Below are 21,656 nucleotides of genomic sequence, written 5' to 3'. Positions count from 1 at the left end.
TAAAACCGAGAGTCAGTATTTCGTTCGACTGTTACTCTAGATGCGACAATCATGGACTCTGTGGACGTCATACTCGGGAATGGCGGCTTAAATTAGCCGGAAGTTTACGTAGTGAAACTGTTTGTATGTATGTACAGTTGATTAGATATTATTTTGTTTGTAAGTTTGTATAAAGTTGTTTCATATAATATGAAGAAAATTTCCGAAAAAATTATTGCACGTATGCAAATTGTGTATATAAATTATGTATAAAAAATTGATAAAATGTAGTCCTTTGAGAATTTTAATTGTTTCTTTAAGAATCACTTGCTTTATACAACAATCGAATAATTTATCTAATTATTTCGATACTTCTTTAATTATTGAAGTAAACCATTAAATTTCACAAAAGATTAAAGATCAAGGAATTTAATTGAATTAATTTCATACATGCCGTTTTCTTGCTTGAAAATGTGGGAAAGGAATAAATACGCTTTCCCCGGGGATAATATTACATTATTTCATAATTATCTTAATTTACGGCATATCCACGTAATTAAAATTGTTTTATCTGAAACGAAAGAAAATAGAGCTGTTCATTATTATCGTAAATTGCGGTCAATTATAATACAAGTAGCGGAATGGGAAATTTTCTCATGTGAAAGTGTTCCTTTTTAAAGTATCCGAAATTTGTTGCAATTGTAATTGTTTAATCAGACTCAGAATAACCAGAATCGCATAAAAAACTTATTATTTTATATAAAGCTGTCTCCATAAAAATTATTCCGACAAAAATAAAATTCTGTTATTCTCATATAAAAAAGAAGCATGCAATTTTTTGTTTGCTTTGAAACATTTTAATTGTTAAAGATTGCGTTAAATATGTATGGATAGTATCGTCGACGGTTCACAAAGTGAAATTTATCCAGATTGCATATTCCATGCACTCTGGACTTGAATAAACCTTTCATTACAATTTGCGCAGTTATTTCCAACGAAAAAACAGAATTAAATCGGAGCTTAATGTCATTTATTTACAGTTAAAAACTGTTTACACTTTTTATTACAAATAGCACAGATATCTGAATAATATCAGACGGGCTGTTTATTTAAGCGAGCATTTAAAATTAGAGAAATACTAGTCGTAGCTTCGAATCTTACGTACGGGTAAAGATTCGAAAACCATATAATAAAACCATATATTGAACTATATAATTTATACTGAACAAAGCAGGTAATAAATAGCTCGTAGAAAACGCATTTCGCTCAAGCAGCGACAGAGGGGGAGAGGGAGATTATTGTCGGCTGCAGTCCCGATCTATCGGACAGTGGATCTTCGAATGTTCGAGTCTTCGACTTAGCTGTCGTTTCGCTCCCCGGCTCCGGAATACATATTTTCTCTTTATTTTCCTCGAAATGCTCCTATACGAACGTACAATATAAACCCGCCGACTTGGCGATCTGCCATTCAATTCGCGGAAAATCGGCGTGAAAGCATGTACATTTCCACCCTGCTCGCGAGGGGGAAAGAAAGCCGGGCGCTCTCGTTCATGGTTCACCAAAAATTCAAATCGGCATCCCGTCGGCCGTGCTTAGCCCCTATATACCGAGACACCTGCGAACGATCGCGGATGATTAACGATTCACGGAAACTTCTTGTCGCTATTTCCGCGTTTTCATCTGCGATACGCGCGCGAAAGCATGATTTTATATATCACCAACGCGATCATTTCGAATGATGAAGACAGAAATCCAGGTTTTACGGGGGCGCGAGTTGAATTCGTTGAACAGCCAAAGCGGTCAATCTCCGTTACTTCCTGCATTGCTTCCTGCGCTTTCAGCGAAGTTTGAGATATAATCGTCCACGATATCTTATCGTACAATAACAAACCACTGCACGTATTTCCACGTTCACAATGCATCGAACAGCGAACGGAAGTAATGTAATTTCGTTCGAAACTCCGGAACTGTTCGAAAAAGTAACGGAAACGCCGGCGTTTAGGGTAAGCCGATGTTCGGTGGATTAAATCGTCCTGACGTCTCGCGAGGGTTTGCAATCCCCCCAGGAGGCTCACCGTAACCGTAAACCGTATGCCGGCAGGACACCAATCTGAGGACGACGGTTACATGAGCATGAATGGTCGGAAGGCGAAAATGGCGTTGGTAGCATTACGTCCGGTTCCGGATTGTCCGGAGCCACAGGATCCCGCAGGGGTCTCGACACAGGAATTCCCGCCACCCCCAGAAGAAGCCGAACGCATCATCTCGACTCTTCTGCCGATGTGAGTACTCTGCATGAAACACGTGATTACAATTATAAGTTCCGTAAATCAAAGCACATAATTGTAATTTAAATATCGTTAAGTGTATGTGAGCCTTAGCACATCAAAAAGAATTCTTTTTAATAAGTTCTTGTTATCTTTTCTAAGTTCTTTATATAATTATGATTGAATTTTGTATTTATTTCAATATAATTTTTTCTTATTTTACTCGTTCAGAATGGCAATGATGAATGAATAAATATAATTTTCTGAGTAATCACGAAATTGCGAGGAATCAGGATCGCAGTTTCTTCGATGAATTTACCGCTTTGAGGGAGCGTATATTCCCTCGTTGAAAAGACCGATAAGGAAAGTCTCCGTTTTGCTGTTTATCGGCTGGAAATAAATCAGTCGAAAGTCGAATATCGAGCGAGCGGTTTTGCCATCGACTTTGCATATCTTCATGGCCTGCGCATCTTGTCTGTCAATAGACGCACACAAGGCTCTTGCCATTGGATTTCATTTGATTTTCGACACGCAGGCATCTGCGTTGCCAGATCCGTCTGACAACATAAATATAACATATACAAACAGATTTGTCTGACATTAATGTATTACAGTTGCACGACGAAGCATTTATGATTTAATTAGGTTTAAATAAACTTTACTTTCTCAAGACGTAATCGCCAAGATATTTAATACCAAATGTTGAAAATTGTTAAAAAAGCGACTTGACGTTTGTCGAAAAATCATTAAAATATATTATAACAGGCATATTATATCAGAAACTATGCTTATAGATTCAAAGCACCTTTTTTACAGGAGCGAAATCGCTCATGGAATATCAGCCGAAGTATTCTTCATCGACAAACTCGCGGAGCTGTAAATAATTTTGCTCACGTACCGAACGGTGTGATAAATCACGGAGTCGCCGGTGCCCGTCCATTCCTTAGAGCTCCCTTAGAGGGGAGAGACCTGGCGTCTACTTAAAATTTCACCCCGTCGTCTTTGCAGCCGCGGATCCTCTTCCGCGTTTCAACGTTCAAGGGCGAGGACGGACTTCCGTTTCCTTAATGAGCAGGCAGAGGCTCCCACTTTCTCATTCACGCGCGTGACTTTCCGAACTTTTTCATATCTTCAGTTTTAGTTCCGGGCGTAACTTCGTTCCATCAGGATCGCTACATTTCGCCGGGGTTTCGTCGTCGTCGGGGTCCCTTCGCTCAACTTCGTCCACCGTTACCTCAAACAAGCGAAAATCCTTCACCCGACCGGTCGGAAGTTAAACTCTCTCTTCCGTATTCGTACTACTTTCGGTTAACTCCGATTGCATTTTGCCCGACGAGAGGGAGTTCATCGGGAGAGACGACGATGACGGTTCTCCTCTTCCAGGCCCGTTCTGCCGGGAAAACCACCGATTTCATCAACGTTTCGTTCACTTGGCTCGTCGTGTACCTAAAGACCGGCTCCTGGGCGTTGCAAAGGTTCTCCAACCACTCGGTTACGCCGCAAACGAGCAAACATAGACGGTTTTTCACCGTTTTTCACGTCGATAAAACTCACCTGCGTTCACCGGCTTGCTTATTTTAAAATAAAGATTTTGAATAAAATCGAGTTTGTGTGTGTGAGATATTGGCTTGGGGTACGTGCGCGATATCTCTCATTCTCTATTATTACATATAAATTTGAGTATATAAAAAAACCGTTGTTGAATAATTGATTTAAATTTAATAACGTTGCTCGCTGATTCAATTTCCACTAATTCAGGCGAATTATTTCAGACTCGTAATTCTTCGTAATTAAATATAACATTTCTCGATGATAAAACGGCATTCCTAAAGCATATAAAAACTCTCCATCGCAGGAATAAAAATTTTACATATTCCGTGTATTATAGCATTTACTCTTTATTAACATTTACTCTTTTAGATGTATTATGCAAATGTAATAACCATTTTATATCACAGACTGGAGCTATACAGCATGTGGAACCTGTGTCAGCAGTTACATTGCTATTAATACTACCTGATCATATTCATAAAGGCTTTTACGGTTGCTTGCAGAACGTCGAAAGTTTCTCCAACTGGCGAAGGATCGAAGCCGCGGTTGTCCTTGTTAGACGCGACTCCTTGAGCCATCCTCGACGGCGGCGGCGTCCTCGTTGTACCTGTCGATCCTAATCATCGCGTTTCATGCCTATTACCCGTTCTATCGCCGCGGAGAAATGTCTGCGGTCCGTGAAGAGCATTCGTACTGCCGTCCTCGAAGTGCAGACTGCGCCTTCCAGCAGAGAAAGCCTCTTCTCTTAGTGGAGTGGCCGTCATTCCGGCAAAACGTTCTTCTCGCCCCCCGCACAGCATTCGTCGCCGTCGCCGTCGTCGTCAATGCAAGAAAATCAAGACGACTCCTCTCTTTGCATACCGCCGTAAACTTGTCTCGCGCGGAAGAAGCTTTCGTTTTTGCACGAGCGAAATATTTCGCCGTAAGTCTCTCTTTCCTCTCTGCTTTTCCCGGAAACTATCATCCCATTTATCTCATGCAACCGCGTGTCACCGCCGCCCATAAATTAATCGAGGTCTGTGTTAATCACCGTGATCACCATAACGCATTTGATTCGTACATGTTCTAGATAAATTGACAATTTTTCCGCAAATTTTTGCGGTAGTTTCGTGCAAATTGCATCGTTAAGCAATGCGTTTGAATTCGTGAGCGTCGACAAAATGGATCGTATTGCGCGTGATTGACTGCGTATGTTAAATAATCCGATGGATCGCATTTCCACGAGGAATGCCACCTTTATCGGCATCCTCGGCGAGGCGACAAGGCCTTTATCGGCTGAAAGCGAGTCAAACGGTAGTCGAACGTCAGCCGATCAGTTTGCTCTTCAGCATCGTCGTTCGCTCTTTTCTTATTCCGTTGTCAGCGACGCGATTGAGACGTTTCCCGAAAAGTAGAAAAAAATCGCAAGGAATACTCACATTGTGCCAAATCGCGCTGTAAATAGGTGCTTTAATCTGCTTTTATATGCTGTAATTTGTCTCTTTAGGAGTAAAAAGAGACTTCGCCGCTCGTAAAGGTCTGCTGGGAAATGGAGAACATTACCGTAGACATGTAATGTATCGCAAACTCGAATAAAACGGTGTATAATCGAACCATCCGAGCCACGTGTTTCCCGTATGCACAAGTTCATTCGCCTTTGAATCGCATTAAACTCGACTAGATAGCGTTAAGAGTAATTATAGAAACTATTGTTACTTTTTAATGGTTTTACTTTTAGCGTTTATATATATATATATTGCACAAGACGTTTGTTTATTAACGTTTCCTCTTTTTTTCTTGTTTTTTTTTTGTAATTTAATCTGCGAGAGACGATTTATTTGTAACTACACGCCAGAGATGTCCAAAATCTGTATCGCTCGTTACTTGTTACTAGTTACCAATGTATCGAGTACCTAAATTTTCATCGTTATTTCGTTACACACGTAGCGAGATGCTACTGTTACTCGATACATTTGTAACGCGTAACGAAATAAATTTCGTAGTACGCGCAACGTAAAGCTGAAAAGACCGTGTAAATTTTTTTAATTTGCGGGCTTCGCGCACTCAACGCATGCGGGCCATTAAAATTTGACGGTGGCCATGGTAGTGACGATAAGTTTCCACAAGATTTATTCCACTATTCTCTTTCCTCCATTGTTCCCCCCGGGTTTTGCGACTCCACTATTTGGATGTGCAGATAGTCCGAATTTATGCGTTCTTTTTTAGTAACTTGGCAACTTTGAAAATATATCGAGAGAAAGGGGGTTAATAGGATAAAAAACTTTACTCTCCCCCTCGCAAATGTTTATGCTACTGCTTGATGATGTATTGTCACGCAGTTTCCTCGTCGAGGTTTGCAAACTTCCCCTCGTTTGCAAATGTCATGCGTGCTATTTGAGAACTTTATGATGCATAAATATGCTTGTTTGGTTCACGCAATCGGGCCTAACGCATTCATCATTTAAGAAACATTTCCCATGTAAGACAATTTGTCTGACATACTTGCAAGATTATATCTAAAGTATCAAAGAGAGAAGACAATAATAGACAACAACAAATCAATTCAGATTCTACGATTTTTATCCCCTGAAACGCGTACATGGTATCAGTATTAAATAGAACCAGGGGACATAGGTATATGTCGTCTTTCTTATAACGTACTCTCTTTAAATCCCATTATGGTCGGCTGTGAAAGCTAAGTGCTCCTAAATTCGATCGAACTAGATGTAGTCGCATCTTTAATACATGTTCTCTGTCGGCCAGGGTTTCTCCGGGAAACTCATCGAAGAGGAACGTCGTCGGCCAGGCCTCGGAGCGGCGGAATAACGTCGGGGGCCGGCAACAGTGGATGGTGGCCGTCGAGGATAGCATGCGGCACGGGAACGCCGTTACCACGCAGACCACCCTCGTGAGTACCCTTCTGCTCGTCTCGCTTTTTCCCTCCCCACGATCATCACCGATAACTCGGCTTACTTACGGCGACGCGGCGCGGAATGTACGTTCCAGTGCGGGCCGCTCGTAATCTCGCGACTTTCTCGTCGGAGCTCGTCGTAACGATATCGGTTTACGGGTCGACCGTGCAAAATCGAAACGCCCACCACGCGAGATAAAGTCGGCCAATTCGCGAGACCAGGCCCTACGAGCGATCAAGGATCCCCGCGTGATTCTGTTGCGACTTGTATTATATTTTTGGGGTAAAATAAATGGAAACTGATATATGATGAGGTGTCTAAGACCCTCCACGGTTCTCTTTGTCTAGTGTAATTCCGGGAGCAATCTGGAGTTGTGATCCTTGTGAAAAGGTAGTGCAACATCGGCAGTTTCGAAAATATAAACGATTAAAAAGATTAAGGGCTTTTGTACCTAAGTGCACTTAGCTTTTAAATAACGAAATTGTTGTGCGTTTAAGTATGGGTAAATTACTTCGTTAAAAACTAGGAAATAGAGTTCGCAAACGCCCCTCGCGCTAACTACGTATGTCTAATAAATAACGGACTTTCCTTCACTTAATCTGCGCGCAGTCTACTTAAACAATATTTCAAGTCGAAACTTGATTACGGGAACATTTGATATTAAACGTTCCTGTGAGAATATACGAAGGAAAGTCGATGAAATCTTTTTCGAGGAGAAGCCGAATTCAAACTGCTGGCATTTAAATGACACAATTTAGGATTGAGCACATGCGATTATAACTCTGATGAATTCCAACAGCCAAAGACCCGTCATCAGCGGCCCTATGGCTGGGAGAATGGTACGGTGGAGTCGCTACGGCTGGCCCAACTGCCCAGTCCGCCCAGCAAGTTCGCCAGTCTACCATACGACGGGAAGGTGTCCTTTAACTGGATCCCACCGCGTACGAACCCGAGCGCGGTGGAGAAGCACCGGGAAGTGCGTCGTCGCTCATCTGAGGAGTGTCTGGAGGACGTTCATCAGCAGCAGAGCAGTCCGGAACGGGATCGCACGTCCCACCTGAGGAAGCAGCAGCGACAGCAGAACGAGATCATGAAGTCGAGCAGCGTGGAGGACCGTCTGCTGATGAACAGATCCGACAAGGAGCCGTCGGCGCGACGGCGCAACGACTCCGATTCGAGCGAGGGTCGGTTCTCCAGGAACTCCGAGTCCGAGAGCCGGTCCTCCATGCCGCGCTCCAGCTCGGTGAGCGTTGAACGGTTCTCCATGCGCGCCAACTGCGACTCGTCGGACTTCTCGCGCGCCAATTCCACGTCGAACGAGCGCTTCCACTCGGACTTCTCGATAGCGGTGGCGAGCGCGAGCTCGAACGACCACGTGTCCGTGCCGACCTCCGAACCGTTCTCCATACGCAACCTGGACTTCGTCTCGTTCTCGTTGCCGCGCGCGGATTCCAGCGAGCGCTTCTCCGCGCCCACGTCCGACCGCTGCTCCGAGGAGCGTTACTCCGATCTGTTTTCCACGCGTAACTCGGACTTCTCGACGCGCAACTCGGCCGACTTTAGGACACAGTCCGAGGAGGAACGATTCTCGGACGATTCCCTAGAGGAGCTGCTACCACCACCGCCGCCCATCAGCAAGAGGCATTCTATCGCGTGGGAGGTCTCCCTGGAGGACGATCCCTTATACGCGCCCGGTAGCACCAAAGTCGTTGGCAGAAGACGGCGAAAGAGCAGCGACGTCTCAAGTAAGTGGCTCTAAATTCTTGTTTGCTCGAGAAAGAGCGATATTTTGCGCATCAATAATTATGATATAAAATTTTTTATATAGTTTTTAAAAAATTTTATCTTCCCAGTTTTATTTGGAACATTTGTTTGGAAACGATTGATTTTTCTTAAAGACAAATGGATTCGGAAAATATAACTGAATTGTTCCATCTATGAGTTCTAAATAAACACAATTATAGGAAATCGAATTTTTTTCTTCTCATTTCTCTCTGCCAGTTTAAAAAGGTTAAAGGTAAAATCGAGTGATGAGAGGCAAGTAAAGGTTGCCGAAATACGATTGATTGCTTTCTAGGCGTGGGTTCCGCATCGAAGTTGCGCGATTTCGACGACTGGCAGGATCAGCGGCTGTCGACGACCGACGACGACTTGATCTCGCCGTACTCGGACTCGTCCACGAACGATCTCGACCAGATACATCCGCAGGAGCTGACCAAGAACGGCACCTATGTTATACGACGCGGTCGGAAGAAGGAACGTAAGGTTCTACCGAAGACACCGACCAAGACAAAGAGTCTATCCTTCGAAAACGGCGAAGAGAATCGACTGTCGGACGTGAAGCGCTACTCAAGCACCTTCGACAACATCAAGAGCCTACTGAAGGAGGGCAAACTCGAGGGCCTGGACGAGCCTCCAGCGGAATTCGCGATCCCGGTGCCACCGCCAGATCTCATCCGGGTCGTGTCTATGCCGGCGATCAACAATGAGATGGGCAGCCGAGCTCAACTAGAGATCACCGTGGAAGAGGAGGAAGCGTCCGACATCTCTGATAAGGATAAGGAACGCGACAATGTCGAACTACCTCGATTACCGCCATCGCCTGTTGAGGATGATCGAACGGACTGTCACCTGGGCCAATCTAGGGACTGCAACGGCGTCCCCATCTCTACGGTGTCGATCACGACGGATCTGAATACTGGCAAGTTATCGGCGAACAACGCGCTCGCCGAATCGCATGCGTCGAGGAAGAGCGTGATCTCGACGAGCAACGAGCGACTGACCGCCAAGATCCCGGTAAACCTGCTGATCGAGGATCAGATCGTGAAGAAGGCGCTGAAGGAGAACCGCCGACAACTGGAGAAGGTGAGCGACGCGATCAAGGAGATCGAGAACGTGAAGAACAGCGAGTCCTATTGCGAGAGCAAGCGCTGGCGCAACGGTGACCTGAAGCAGAATTCGAAGCGAAACAGCTTCGAGAACGAAGGGCCGATTCACGACGGACGAAAACCCGTGATAGTCGACGGCAGTCCCTTCGACAGCAGTAGGACCCGCGGCAGGCAGCATCACAGCTCCGACTCGGAAACGTCGAAGGCCAGCTCGGACGCGGACTTCTCGGACCGCAGGAAACCGAACGGCGCTGCCGACGTCATCTACTCGTCCGGCAGGCGATTGCGTCAGAACGGCATCGAGAATCACAAGAACGATCAGAAGCAGATCGAGAACGTGATCGACGCCATCCTGGAGGATTCGAAGAATCCGGAATTCCAGGTAGGTGAATCAGCGATTGCGTCGAGTCGCGCGATCCGGACGCGCGTCGTACGTCGTCGCGTCGGCCGTTATCATTATTCCACGTGAGTCGCTTAAAATGCTCGACGCGGGAAGAAGAAACGGAAATAAAAACGCCACTTTTACGGGGATACCGAGCAGGGGTGCATCTACATCGTGAAAAATGCAAGGGAAGAAATGTACGGGCACGGTGGTGAGCGTACGCCGCGATAGTGAAAAGGCGCTTCGAGCAGCTGAGACCGTGGCGCGGACCACCTTCTAGCGGCCAACCCATATATAAATTGGTAGCGCTGCTCGTACAATATATAGGATTCCATTAGCGATGCCGCGCAATGGCCGCATTTTTCGTCGTGAAACGTGTAGAGGTGACTAAGGAGCCATCGCGATCTTGCTTTCCGCACGCGAATTCGTTTTTTGCTAATCTTCACGTAATTAACTCGGGGGGAAAGTTCTTTAGTTTTTTATCGCGCGATGCATAATACATCATGTTTGATGAGATGTGCGCGTTTATTAATGTGACTCCTGAGCTCGTTCAGTTCTCATTAGCGGCCTGGGATGCTTCATGTAATTACGTTGACGCGATGTTTTCAGCGTCACAAAATTAATGATTGAAAACTGTAACGCGGATAAGCGAACCGCAGTAGCAACAATCTCTGAGAAACCCAGTTCCATTAAAGATTTAAAGAATAATTAATCAGTCGCACTATCTTCAGTCTACTTAAAAATATACTGAGAGATGCATCTCACTCTCAAATGTATCTATCATGAAACGCGATAGCAATGATATCCTTGTTGGATTCAACGCTTCAGTGAAAATACGAACTTATTGAATAGTCATTGAGATGAATAGCCATTCATATCGATAATACGCGTATCGTCACAAGGGTCCTTCATCGATTAATGAGTATCTACTCATGGTCCTTCGATGAGAATTCTGGGTCAAACTAGTTTCCATTGGAGATTTGCGTGTACGAGCTCATTCTGCGTCTGTCTGAAAGTATTCCATAAGCACATCGCGAGTGTGATATTAACATGTGATATTTTTTGCTGAAGCACGAACGTTCCTTCACTTTTAAAGCGCTGGTGTACTTCAAACGTCTTACTTACTTTCCGTTTTAACGAAAGGTTATTCCGAGTAATTAATCTCTCGAGCTCGACGTACGCGTCAGGTTGACGATCGAAGTTCGTCGCGGGCAAACTTCGATCGTCAGCCGGGACGTTGTTCAGATATACAGTCCTTGAGGTCCAGATCGATGTCGCGTAAATTAGCTGCCTTCTTGGGAGGATGAAGCGGCACCGTGCGCGTCGCGCGGTATGAATATTAATCGATCGCAATCTCTGCGTATCGCGTCGTGAGCGGCGCAATTTCCGCAAGGGGCAAATACGTCCGCTGATGAAATTGCCGCGATCTTTCGATCCTGGAGACTAAGCTATCCGCTGGGAATCAGCTGAAGCGTTCTGTATCTCGGCAGGTGAGCGTCGAGGTGATGGAGTTTCCGCCGTTGCCACCTTCACCTGTCGAGGAGGCCGACGAAGAGAGTTGCTCGGACGTCGGCCAGAGTGCTGTGATGACACCGCCGAAGTCCAAGAGCAACCGGACCATGGACTACAGGCCAAGGGTGCCGCCCCATCGCGTTCCGCCGGTCATTGATCCTAAGGAGCAGGCCTCTCTGAACACCAGGTCCATGGACGCTGGTTACTCCAGAGGAAGGCGCACACCAACCACCAATAATTCCAGGCGAGAAGTAAGTTCGGTTGCTCATCGTTTGTTTATACGTTTGCTGCATTGCTGAAGTTTTCTATTAGCGATGCAGCAAACCTCTGGTCCCTTCGGAATTTAACAATTACGTTTTCTCGATGAGTTTTATGTGATTTAATCTACGAGGGAACGTGTCAAGAATACTTTATAAAAGAATAAGATGTCATTTCTAAAAGAAAAAGATGTAATTCTGAGTGGATAATTCAGACTGAACTGCTTGCTTCGTGATGGAAAATGCTTCGAAACGCGTAACAATGTGTCCGCGGCGCGGCAGACATAAAGATTACTCGTAAGTGCCGTCGAGGGGGTACAATTTTTGCGGGAAAAGCCACTTCGCTCTGATGCGAGTGCTCGCCGCGGGATTGCGAGTAGTTTCCATTGCCCGGAAGAAGAGAGAGACAAAAGAGCACATGGAGAGCAAATGTGAGAAGGACGAATAGCGTCTTCCGCAATAAACAAGCTGGCGACGAGCCAATCTCTCGTATTGCCGTAATAAAATAGTATGGTGCACCTTCGTTGTATGCCGGAGAAATTTCCATGTTAAGTGCAACGTTCGGTCGGCATAAACTGCATACCCGTCGATAGTGCTCGATGACGCGGAAAGATATTGCGCCGGAAAAGTTCTGCGTACACAGTCTGATGCGTGTGCACGCGGTGTCGCGGAACTTTCAACTATGAAAATTCTGTTCGCCTGTCCCCATATTCATCCCTATAAACAGGCGCGCTTGTAATATCGCACATATTGTAGTAACCGTATATTCTGACTGAACTTGAATAATTTAGAGATCTGTTATATCGTGCAGTCACACTGCATATACTGCCAAAGTAATGGTTAATTGTGCAGTTATTACTGCACAATCGTGCCTATGTGCATATATTACGTGCGCATTTCACATATAGGTAACACATAATTTATTATATATCACGCATTATCCGTTTAACTTGAACATGTCCACATATATTTTATTCAGATAATTATATACATCATATTTGTTTTATCAGTTTTTCCCAAGATATTTTTCAAGATATTTATTAAGTTGATATATTTTTTCTTTTTTTTGCATTAACTTTAATAATTTTGCTGGCATCAATAAGATTGCGTGCTTGCAAAAGTTCATCTATTTTTACAGCGTAGAAATCGTGAAATTAAAATGAGCTTAATCTCTTATGCTGCTTTTAATAAATAAAATCGCATAAATGGAAGCGTCTGCTGAAAGCAAAACCTTCCTATCGGATTCGACGAACGAGAGTACTCGTTATTGTTTCAAGAAGAAACGAACGTACTAGAAGAGCTAGACGATAATGTTACCTGAGTAAAATCGGATCATGTACCCCGCGCATCACCTCAAGACATAACGAGATCTGGCTTCGGCATTGAATCAGGACTATCGCCTTGATACGACCTATACCTACACGCAGCCCAGTAGTGAAATCGATTTACTTTGAAGACCGCTCAGACGATACGCGCCTTCCTGTCCCTGCGACACCGGAAATGGACAGAAAGGAACGGGATACTTTGCACTCAGGAAGGCTAGACTCAGGGAGCATAGATCAAAGGCGAAATGACGGAAGATGGCACGAGACGACTCTCTCAGATGGACGCAGATCGCCGCGTCGGATAGGGGGAACACGTGTATACGTGGATGATGCTTCTGGGAAATAAGTGCTCTCTTTCGCGGCCCCCACGCTAATTTTCCCTCATTTTGTTCTCTCATTTACCGGCATTATCATGGCATGGCCACCGGTGGACAGCAGTTTCCGCGGCAGCAATTTTCGCGGCAGACGACATTCTCCTTGAACATCTCCAACGTTAGGGAGCTTTTTGTACGAAGAACAAGTTCTTTCTCATGCTAAATACAATGTACAGAAGGCAGGATCCTACTGAAATTAGTCTAAAATAAGCTAAAATAAGCGGCTAACAGTATTATTCGTTTAACACGCGTTATCATCATGCTCGGATTACAAATCGACGAGGACATGATAGGTCGTCACGCGTGATACGCATCGACAGCAGTTATCGAGATATCAGTTGCACGTACGGAGACAATAAATGACGCCGATCCGCCCTTTGTCCAGATCTGATCCCTCCCGGGCGATGTCGCACACCCCCTGCAGCAGGCATCCCTGGCTGCAGGGGTTGTGCGCGTTAGAAAAAGGCATAACGCGGGGTATGAAAACGAAGAGAGAGCCGTACTTTCTGCCGTTTTATGTATCGCGTGTCGCGCGCACGTATTGTCTCGTCCGATGGACCGGCTGCAAGCGGATAAAAGAGGGATGTGGCCCACGCTCTCCCGGGGGAAAAGAGAGGAAAAGAGAAAGAGAGAGACAGAGAGAGCGAGGAGCGAGAGAAAGGGATGTCGGTGAATGGAGGGCCCGGGCGCGCGCGTATCCCTACGATAAATAAAATGCCCGCGTCTATGCACATTGTGCATAATGGAAAGTAGCGGCGAGCGCGAGGACGGCTGCATACACACACGTACGGGGGTGCATCGTCCGACAGGGTGCGAGCGAGTGACGAGAGCTTCTATGGTCGCGACCGCCAATTCGTCGCCAATCCGTGAATCGTTGTTGTATGTGCGTTGACTTGATGGAAGTTGCTCCAGAACTGCTGTGAAATTAATTCGAGAGACCGATTCCTCGTTCACTTAAGCTGGTCTTTCTTTAATCAAAGTATCGATGATTCTTGGATTGCAAGTAATTGGAAATCGAGAGATAGATTTTGTGTAAGAAAATCAGACGCCGCGTCTGGCTTGACTCGCTCGATTCGCTCGAGTTGTTCCGCATTCGTGGCCGGGATTACACGTTTCCGTGCGTGGCATAAGTTCTCAGGTAAGTTCAACGAATCTCGCATGCGAAATGCAAACCAAACGTAACAACTGTCGTGCGTGTTCGCCCGCGACATACAACCGCGACACACACGTCGCGTTTAGGCTCGTTACATATTCAAATACGCCTCGGCCATGAGGACACAGTCGATCTCTTCTAGTATGCCTCTGGTCGGCATATTTTCTAGCTTGCTTTCCGCCCCAACTTAACTTTAAATACACTTCAAACAGATTTATTCTGATCCCGGTATTTAAAATTCTTTTATCTCTCTGTGTGACCGGTTACCGCCTTGCAATTTTTATCGCGAATATTTCTGCTGCGTTCTGCATGCGGCCCGTTGGTCTTTGCGCGCATGTGGCGAACGTGTTACAGTAGAAATAAATTCAGACCCCGATACGCCTTGAAATAAAAGGGAGGAAGAGATGAAATGCTCTCGCACATGCAATACTAAAACCAGAGGTAAAATGAAAACTGAAATTTTTCTACTCGTGGTAGAAGCATTAATTGTATAGAAGTGTCTTGAACATAAAAAAAAGTATTTAATATCAGAGAGAAATTGAATTTAATACTATATGATTATTATTATGCATGAAAGAATAGAAAAAGTGAAAGATCAATATCTTATAATACATTTTTCGTGTACGTCTCTCTTGTTAAACAAACTTGTCACTTTATTGAGCGAATGATCGATTTAAATTCGACAGAATTAAATAATATTCTTCTGAGTGATTCATTGCATTTCTATTTCGAATTTACACAGAAAGAATGAACTCGCCAACACGTCGAGAGCGGAATTCCATTTGATTCTCTGATCGAACCATCAGGAAAGGTCCTTCTGCGCGACCACAGAGCGCTCGATCATCGAAATGACGGGCTTTTATTGCTCGAGTGACGTTTTTCCGGTGCAATAATCCACAAGAGAGGCATTGAGGAACGCGATTCATCAGTGAACAGTACAATTTCGAAGCTCGAGTGATTACACTTTGTCCATTGAAACCGAAGAACTTCCAAAATGAAACGAGAGACATACTATGTGCATCTGTAACATTTTTGTATTTTATTATGAACATAAGAAACGTCGACAGAGTCTTAATTGAAAGGGGACACCGTGGAATTGCAGGATCTTGTACGGTGCACTCCCCTCCTGTATGGGTAGTCGTTACTATTATCCACCCCTGGCAGGAGCGATCGAAATGAAAGCTCGACATAAAAAAAGGGGGAAAAAAAGGGAGCCAAACCGAACAGCGATACGAAGTTCGGTCATATTGTGGCCGCAAATATTGGCAATTTTTTTCAATGATCCGTCCTTGAGACCAGATCGAGAGCAGCTCGAGATGAAAGCTCGAACCTGCACTTGAATAGTGCAACTCTAAAGCGACCTTCGACGTAACTTGCGGGCAGAGAATCTCAGGGTGGAGGACTTGCAGGATGCAAGCGGTTGGAAAGGACATATTGTGTATTTCTGTAATACTCGACGGCGCCAAGATATTATTAGATTTCAGCCAGTGCAATTTATTGTATATTGTCCGAAGATGCATTTTACATTACTGCTGGATGTTTCTAAATTGTCACAGAAAGAATTTGCTTTCTGTAACGGAGAATTGCACTTGCTCGAATTGCCCTGTTCAATAAGCCATTAATGAGACCAATAATGGATCTTTATTCCTCAATCAATTTTGAATGCGTCGTTACTCGAATGGAATTTTAATTTGCCCTAATTGCTGAGATGTTCGAGTTTGTAAACTGAATATCGATTCAAGATTGCACTGAAGTAAAATCTACTTGAAAGCTTTGAAGCTCGATTCTTGCGAACTTGCAGATGTATTCCACCTTGGAAATTAAAAAGGTACGAGGGGAAAGACGGATTCGTGTTTTGCGTTTCAGCAATCTGACCTGTGAAGAGAATGGATAGGTCAGACTTGCCGGATCAATTATACAAATTCATTGACGGAATCGAATTATTTCTGCGTTATATTCCGTAATATATTGGAAGAAAACAGATCTCTTATGCAGCTTGAAAGGAATTCTCGATCGAGGAGATGAAAAGAGGAGAGAAGGAAACCGATTCCCCCTTCTAGTCCCGTATTATCCCTGCAATCGAGTACACCCTTCAATCGCGTTATAAGAATCGGAGGACGTATTTTGAGCATGAAGACGAAGCTCTTCGAGCTGATTGCTTTTCCATGAAATGCAACATGATTTCATCGTTTATGCTATTCCATTTTCCAAAATCCTGAATTGAATTTTAAGTTCTGAATACATTTTATCTAAGTGAGCTAACAATAATTTAGCTTATTATCAGTATGATAACTTTTACCCTATACTTTAATATTTTATCTTTACTTATATTTAATGTTTGATAAAAAAAGATAGAAAACTGCTGTATTGCATTACTTATATTACATCACTATAATAAAATATGTCGTTATTCCTTCTTACAAAATTAATATGTATGAAGATACATGCTTTTCACCCTTAAAATATGCGGAGATCAATGTCCATCTTCCGCATAATAATTTTACACGAGGGACGTCATGTATCAATTTTTCGTCACGGTATACCACGTACATGCTTCTCCACATCGTTGCATCAGCAAAACTTCGTAGCAAGAAGCAACTTCGAGGCAATGTAGACGTATACAAAAAGTAACTTCACCTACGCGCGAAGAGGATCGACGAAAGGAGCGACGCACGTTGCACGTTGCGGAAAATGTTCACGGAGCGAGACAGAAAAAGAAGAGAATATTGACATCTGACTTTTTACTCTTATATCCAGATTTGTTTCGTCAGTAGCGAGAGAAGCGTTTCCGCAATTTCGGTCCGTAAAGCAATGAAAGAAACGGAAGTCAAGGAGAGAGAGTCCGTCTAAGACTGCTTAATTGGAAAAGGACCAGACACGCGATGGTCTGCTCAGTGATTAAATGATTGGAATTCATTTACTTATTGCGTGAACTGGTTGCAGATCGAACGTTTTCTGCCTGATAAGAGTCGACTCGACGGAGACATCGACGAGCTGCATGAATAAAAATAAGCGCAAGCTTCGTGACGAGGAGAGCCGCTCTGTCGACCTTATGTTAATGAAATGAATAAGTTTGTACTCTGCGACATCGGGATCCCGTTTTAATTGGAGTGAACGTTCTCTCGGTGAGCGTGTATTAAAAATTCGTGCGGTCGAAATGTTCCCCGACTGCACGTTTCCATCTTTAATTCAGAAGTTTAGTGTGTACCCCAGAAAGCTTTTTAAAGCTAGAGAAAAAAGGGGAGGGAAGGTAATTCAGCCCTTAGTATTGTCGAAGTTAGATTACTTTTCCGTGTAGTATTTCCCTTTTATCTTTTTGATACACATTTCGTAACATGATAGCCGAACACGGAAATCCTTATCGGGGATGAAAATATACCCGTGAGTTTATTATGCAGCGCGCAGCATTGACGCGATGGCAGCGATAAAGGGAGTATTCTTCTCGTACGAGTTCCGGATCCTGTTCTCGTTCCCTGGACGATAGCTCCCCTTCAAAGCAACGATATTCATGCGGCAGGAGATGTAAACAAACGCCGACAGCGGGTCTTAAAGGAAGGAACGGAGGCGCAATTTATACGCCGTCAGTCGACTTCTATCTTCCTCCTCAGTATCTTCGTCCTAGCGCGCGAAAAACTCGCAAAGATACTGCTTAACGGTACCGTATTACCCAGCGAATGAAGAAGGAAGTCCACCAGGATTACGATGCGAGCGAGGAGGAGAGACGAGGAACTTATAAGGAGCGCGAGGGCAAGCGGGAAAGGGGTGAAGGAGTTTGGCTGAACTGCGTAAAGTTTTCATTAGGGATATTGGCCGCCTTTTTCTTCGCCCATTCTTTCCGCTAGCTTTCACCGTGCCGACCGGATGGAGTCGACCGCTCAGCCGCGGTAATTTTAATCTAACAGCAGAAGCAGAGGAAGCTCCTCTGTCAGATCTCTCGAGATAATCGAATACAAGCTCATCCATCAGCTATGATACAGCCTCTTCTTACTTTCACTGAGGCCTAACTGTCTAACTGTCATAGATATGATCAATAACCGCCGAATCAGTCGTAACTTGTATACAAGATTTCCATAAAAACATAAAACTATAATTTGATGGTGGTTTCCCTCGACGACGCGGTAAGAAATCGACTTTGTCTTCATACAAGTTTGACGAAAACTCATTGATAAGTTTTTGAATTTCAACATCTCGCAATTTAAACTTTATAAAATAAAATTTCTCTCAGAACGTGTTACATTGTTCTAGCGCGCAATAGATTTGGTGTATACAGAAATGTGTCGAAATCTATCAAAACACCTAGAGGCATGGCATCATCGCGACATTGAACGGCCACTCCTCGAAGCAAAGAAGTTTTCGTGACAAAAGTTCGTGCGACAAGTTTCTGGACGCGTCGAAAATGCGGCGCATTGGATTGTTAATTATCGCCATGGGCGGTCTCGCAATAAAAGTTGAGGCAAGACGAAGAGGCGAACTTCCGCCCGCTGAATTTCCAGCATCGCCGCGCCAGCAGTGCCCGAATGGCGCGATAACAATGATTTACCGTGCAATAATTATCTGTCTTGCCGGTCGTAGAGCGCGGATCCTCCTTACGTCCTTGATGAAGGGCCAACGCTCTCTGCGGTCGTTCCTCTTTCTCGTGCTAGTCTCTTTTTTCGAGTCACAGCACCAGCAACGCGCAATTTCGTTGAGAAGTATCGTTTACGCGAATGCACCCGAATAGCATTTTCAGATGATAGTCCGAGATTATTGGAATTGTCCTGCAGAATTATGTTCCGGTGATTCAAATACGCAGATACCAGCATCCCTTAATTGTCCGTGCATCCGAATTATCTCCGCGGTACCATCATAACACGTAGGAGATTTGAATAGCCCCTTGGGGAACGTTGGCTACTTGTTAACGTCGGATTTCTAAAGAGCTAGAAGTCAAGATTTTAATCAATTAAAGTTCCAATTTCCAAAGCCATTATTAAGTTTCTTTGTCAAAGTATATTTTCTCATCATCCAATCGCGCGTATATTTGTACATGATAATTTGAAATTAATTTATTCAATTGTTATAGTCGCATTTTTGTAAAATAGTTTTACCAAAATGTTTAGAATGTCTTACATGAGTTATACATCTTCTCGTTTCCAGGTACCTGTCGAGCGGAGGACTCTGCCCACTGATTTACCGGGACCATCACGTCGACGACCGTTCACGAAGAGGCACTCACCGTCGGCGGAGGCGTGTTCCTCCGGGGGCAGCAGCGGTGGCGGCGGCACCGGTGGCAGCGTCGCCGCCGGCACCGGTTCCGGGATGCAGACGTCGTGCTCCTTACCGGAGACCCCGGTGTTCGCCAGGGGTAGCGACATCCCGAGAACACCGCAGCATGCCGGTAATACCACGCAGTCGAGGCGACAACCCGGCTGGTACGCGCCCACCACAGCTACCGGGTAGGCACCCTCTTCCCTCATGCAATGAGGAGTATCGAAAGAGGATCGTATACCCGCAATCGCAATCTTTCCAAGCGCAGCGAATAATTACAATTGTTCATAGATGTATCTTGGAAATCGAATTAAAAAGCTGATTAAAAATTGAACAAAATTATAAAATTCAGACGAAACTGTCAGCTGATTTATTGCAGTTGCCGTTCGCAGAGCGCCAGGAAAGATATCCGGGTTTACATCTTTTTCGGAGATGCTCCTCGTGCGCGTGGGATGTTGTCCCGTTATGCACCTTTCACCGATCTCACCGCTCGTTACGTCACTTTCAGCTATCGGCGAAATAATCCCGGTCTGGAGCAGGCCATAATCGGCACCGAGCTTCTACGTTTGGCGGGCGGTCCGAATCGCGGATGGTATCCTACCAGAAAGGCGAATCAGCCGCGACCGGCGTCGATCGAGCACCTGGAGCGGCTCAACAACGCCTACGACGCCCGGCTACCGAGCTCCGGAGACCAGAGGAAGCCGCTGACCCTGCCCACGAACATCACTCCCAACAAATACTTCGGCCAAAGTAAGCACAGCTCCGCCTCCAGCACTCGCGAGGCGCTACGGAGGGTCACTAGCTTGCTCATCAAGAAAGGTAAGCGCCGGAGATTTGCGCTATTAGAAAGAAAGAAAAGCACCACGCGCCTGAACGTTCGTGCGTGGCATATTCGGAGAACACGACGTCGTCGGTGGCAATTCCTGGGTAGAAGACCACGGGTCTCATTTGCGCCGAAGTGAATCTCTTCGTTCCACCCTCCGCTTTCTTTCGGCAGTGCTATTAGGAATCTAAGACGTAATCGAATGCGCTCCCGATGATGTGTACTAATTATGAGCGTGGATGAATGTACTTCTATTTAAGACTTTAAAGAATAATTTTTTAAATATATTAGCCATATTCGTAATAGTACTGTGTGAGGACCGTGGAATACCACTTGAGGCGCAAATGTGGACGTGGTTCCAGGTGCCGCTGTGAAAGGGAGATTTTGTAAGCGATAAATAACAATTTTTTTTTAAATTGTCGGATTATGCATTTATTATCTTGGGTTAATGAAATTCTTGAAACGACGATAGAATAATTTAGTTAAACATATCTCGAATGCAATCTTTTTTACATTATATTATAATGTTCATAAAGTATGATACAAAAATTTCTATTATATTGGTATATGCTTTAAGATTATATTTAAAGAAATTATTACAGATTGTAGAAAAAAATATGATATGAATGTAGCTATTTTTATTAAGTATTTAATAAATGTCATAATGTATCTTATAATTTAATAAATTTTGATATAAAAGATTAAATAAAAATAAAAACTAAATTAAATGTTTAACAACTAATAATTGAATTTTTTAATGAGTTTGTCTCATATATTTAATTAAAACTGATATGTGTTATCGATTAGTTAATACTTTAGCATACTTTTGTTATTATCGCTTTAACAAATCACCTACGTCGTGTTTTCTACAAATTTGATTATTCGAAAGCTCGTAATCTCTGATAAATAACTTGTGAAAGAATTTTCTGACTTGTATCTTGTGTGACCTTTCGTGGCATTTGAGTGCCACTAATTTAACGCTATCTTATTTCTTGACATCTCGGAATGCT

At 44.2% G+C, this 21,656-nt stretch overlaps 1 protein-coding gene across 7 annotated transcripts in view; it reads left to right on the top strand.

Moving 5' to 3' along the window:
* LOC105281076 overlaps positions 1-21,656 on the top strand; it is a 183,647-nt gene that overhangs the window by 128,324 nt on the left and 33,667 nt on the right. For 6 of the 7 annotated variants that reach the window (XR_003406593.1, XR_003406592.1, XR_003406591.1 and 3 more), the window contains exons 5-11: positions 2,081-2,261; positions 6,540-6,684; positions 7,488-8,433; positions 8,766-9,958; positions 11,449-11,721; positions 19,713-20,011; positions 20,332-20,642. Coding sequence is in view for 4 of the 7 variants with exons in the window: in XM_026970017.1 (XP_026825818.1) it covers positions 2,081-2,261; positions 6,540-6,684; positions 7,488-8,433; positions 8,766-9,958; positions 11,449-11,721; positions 19,713-20,011; positions 20,332-20,642 (3,348 nt within the window). In the remaining 3 variants the exon portion in view is untranslated. The remainder of the gene's footprint in view (positions 1-2,080; positions 2,262-6,539; positions 6,685-7,487; positions 8,434-8,765; positions 9,959-11,448; positions 11,722-19,712; positions 20,012-20,331; positions 20,643-21,656) is intronic. The other variant, XM_026970018.1, reaches the window with a different exon arrangement.

Source organism: Ooceraea biroi, chromosome 5, assembly GCF_003672135.1.
Source record: "Ooceraea biroi isolate clonal line C1 chromosome 5, Obir_v5.4, whole genome shotgun sequence".
Classification (NCBI taxonomy): domain Eukaryota; kingdom Metazoa; phylum Arthropoda; class Insecta; order Hymenoptera; family Formicidae; genus Ooceraea; species Ooceraea biroi.
This window is presented reverse-complemented; position numbering and strand designations above follow the sequence as displayed.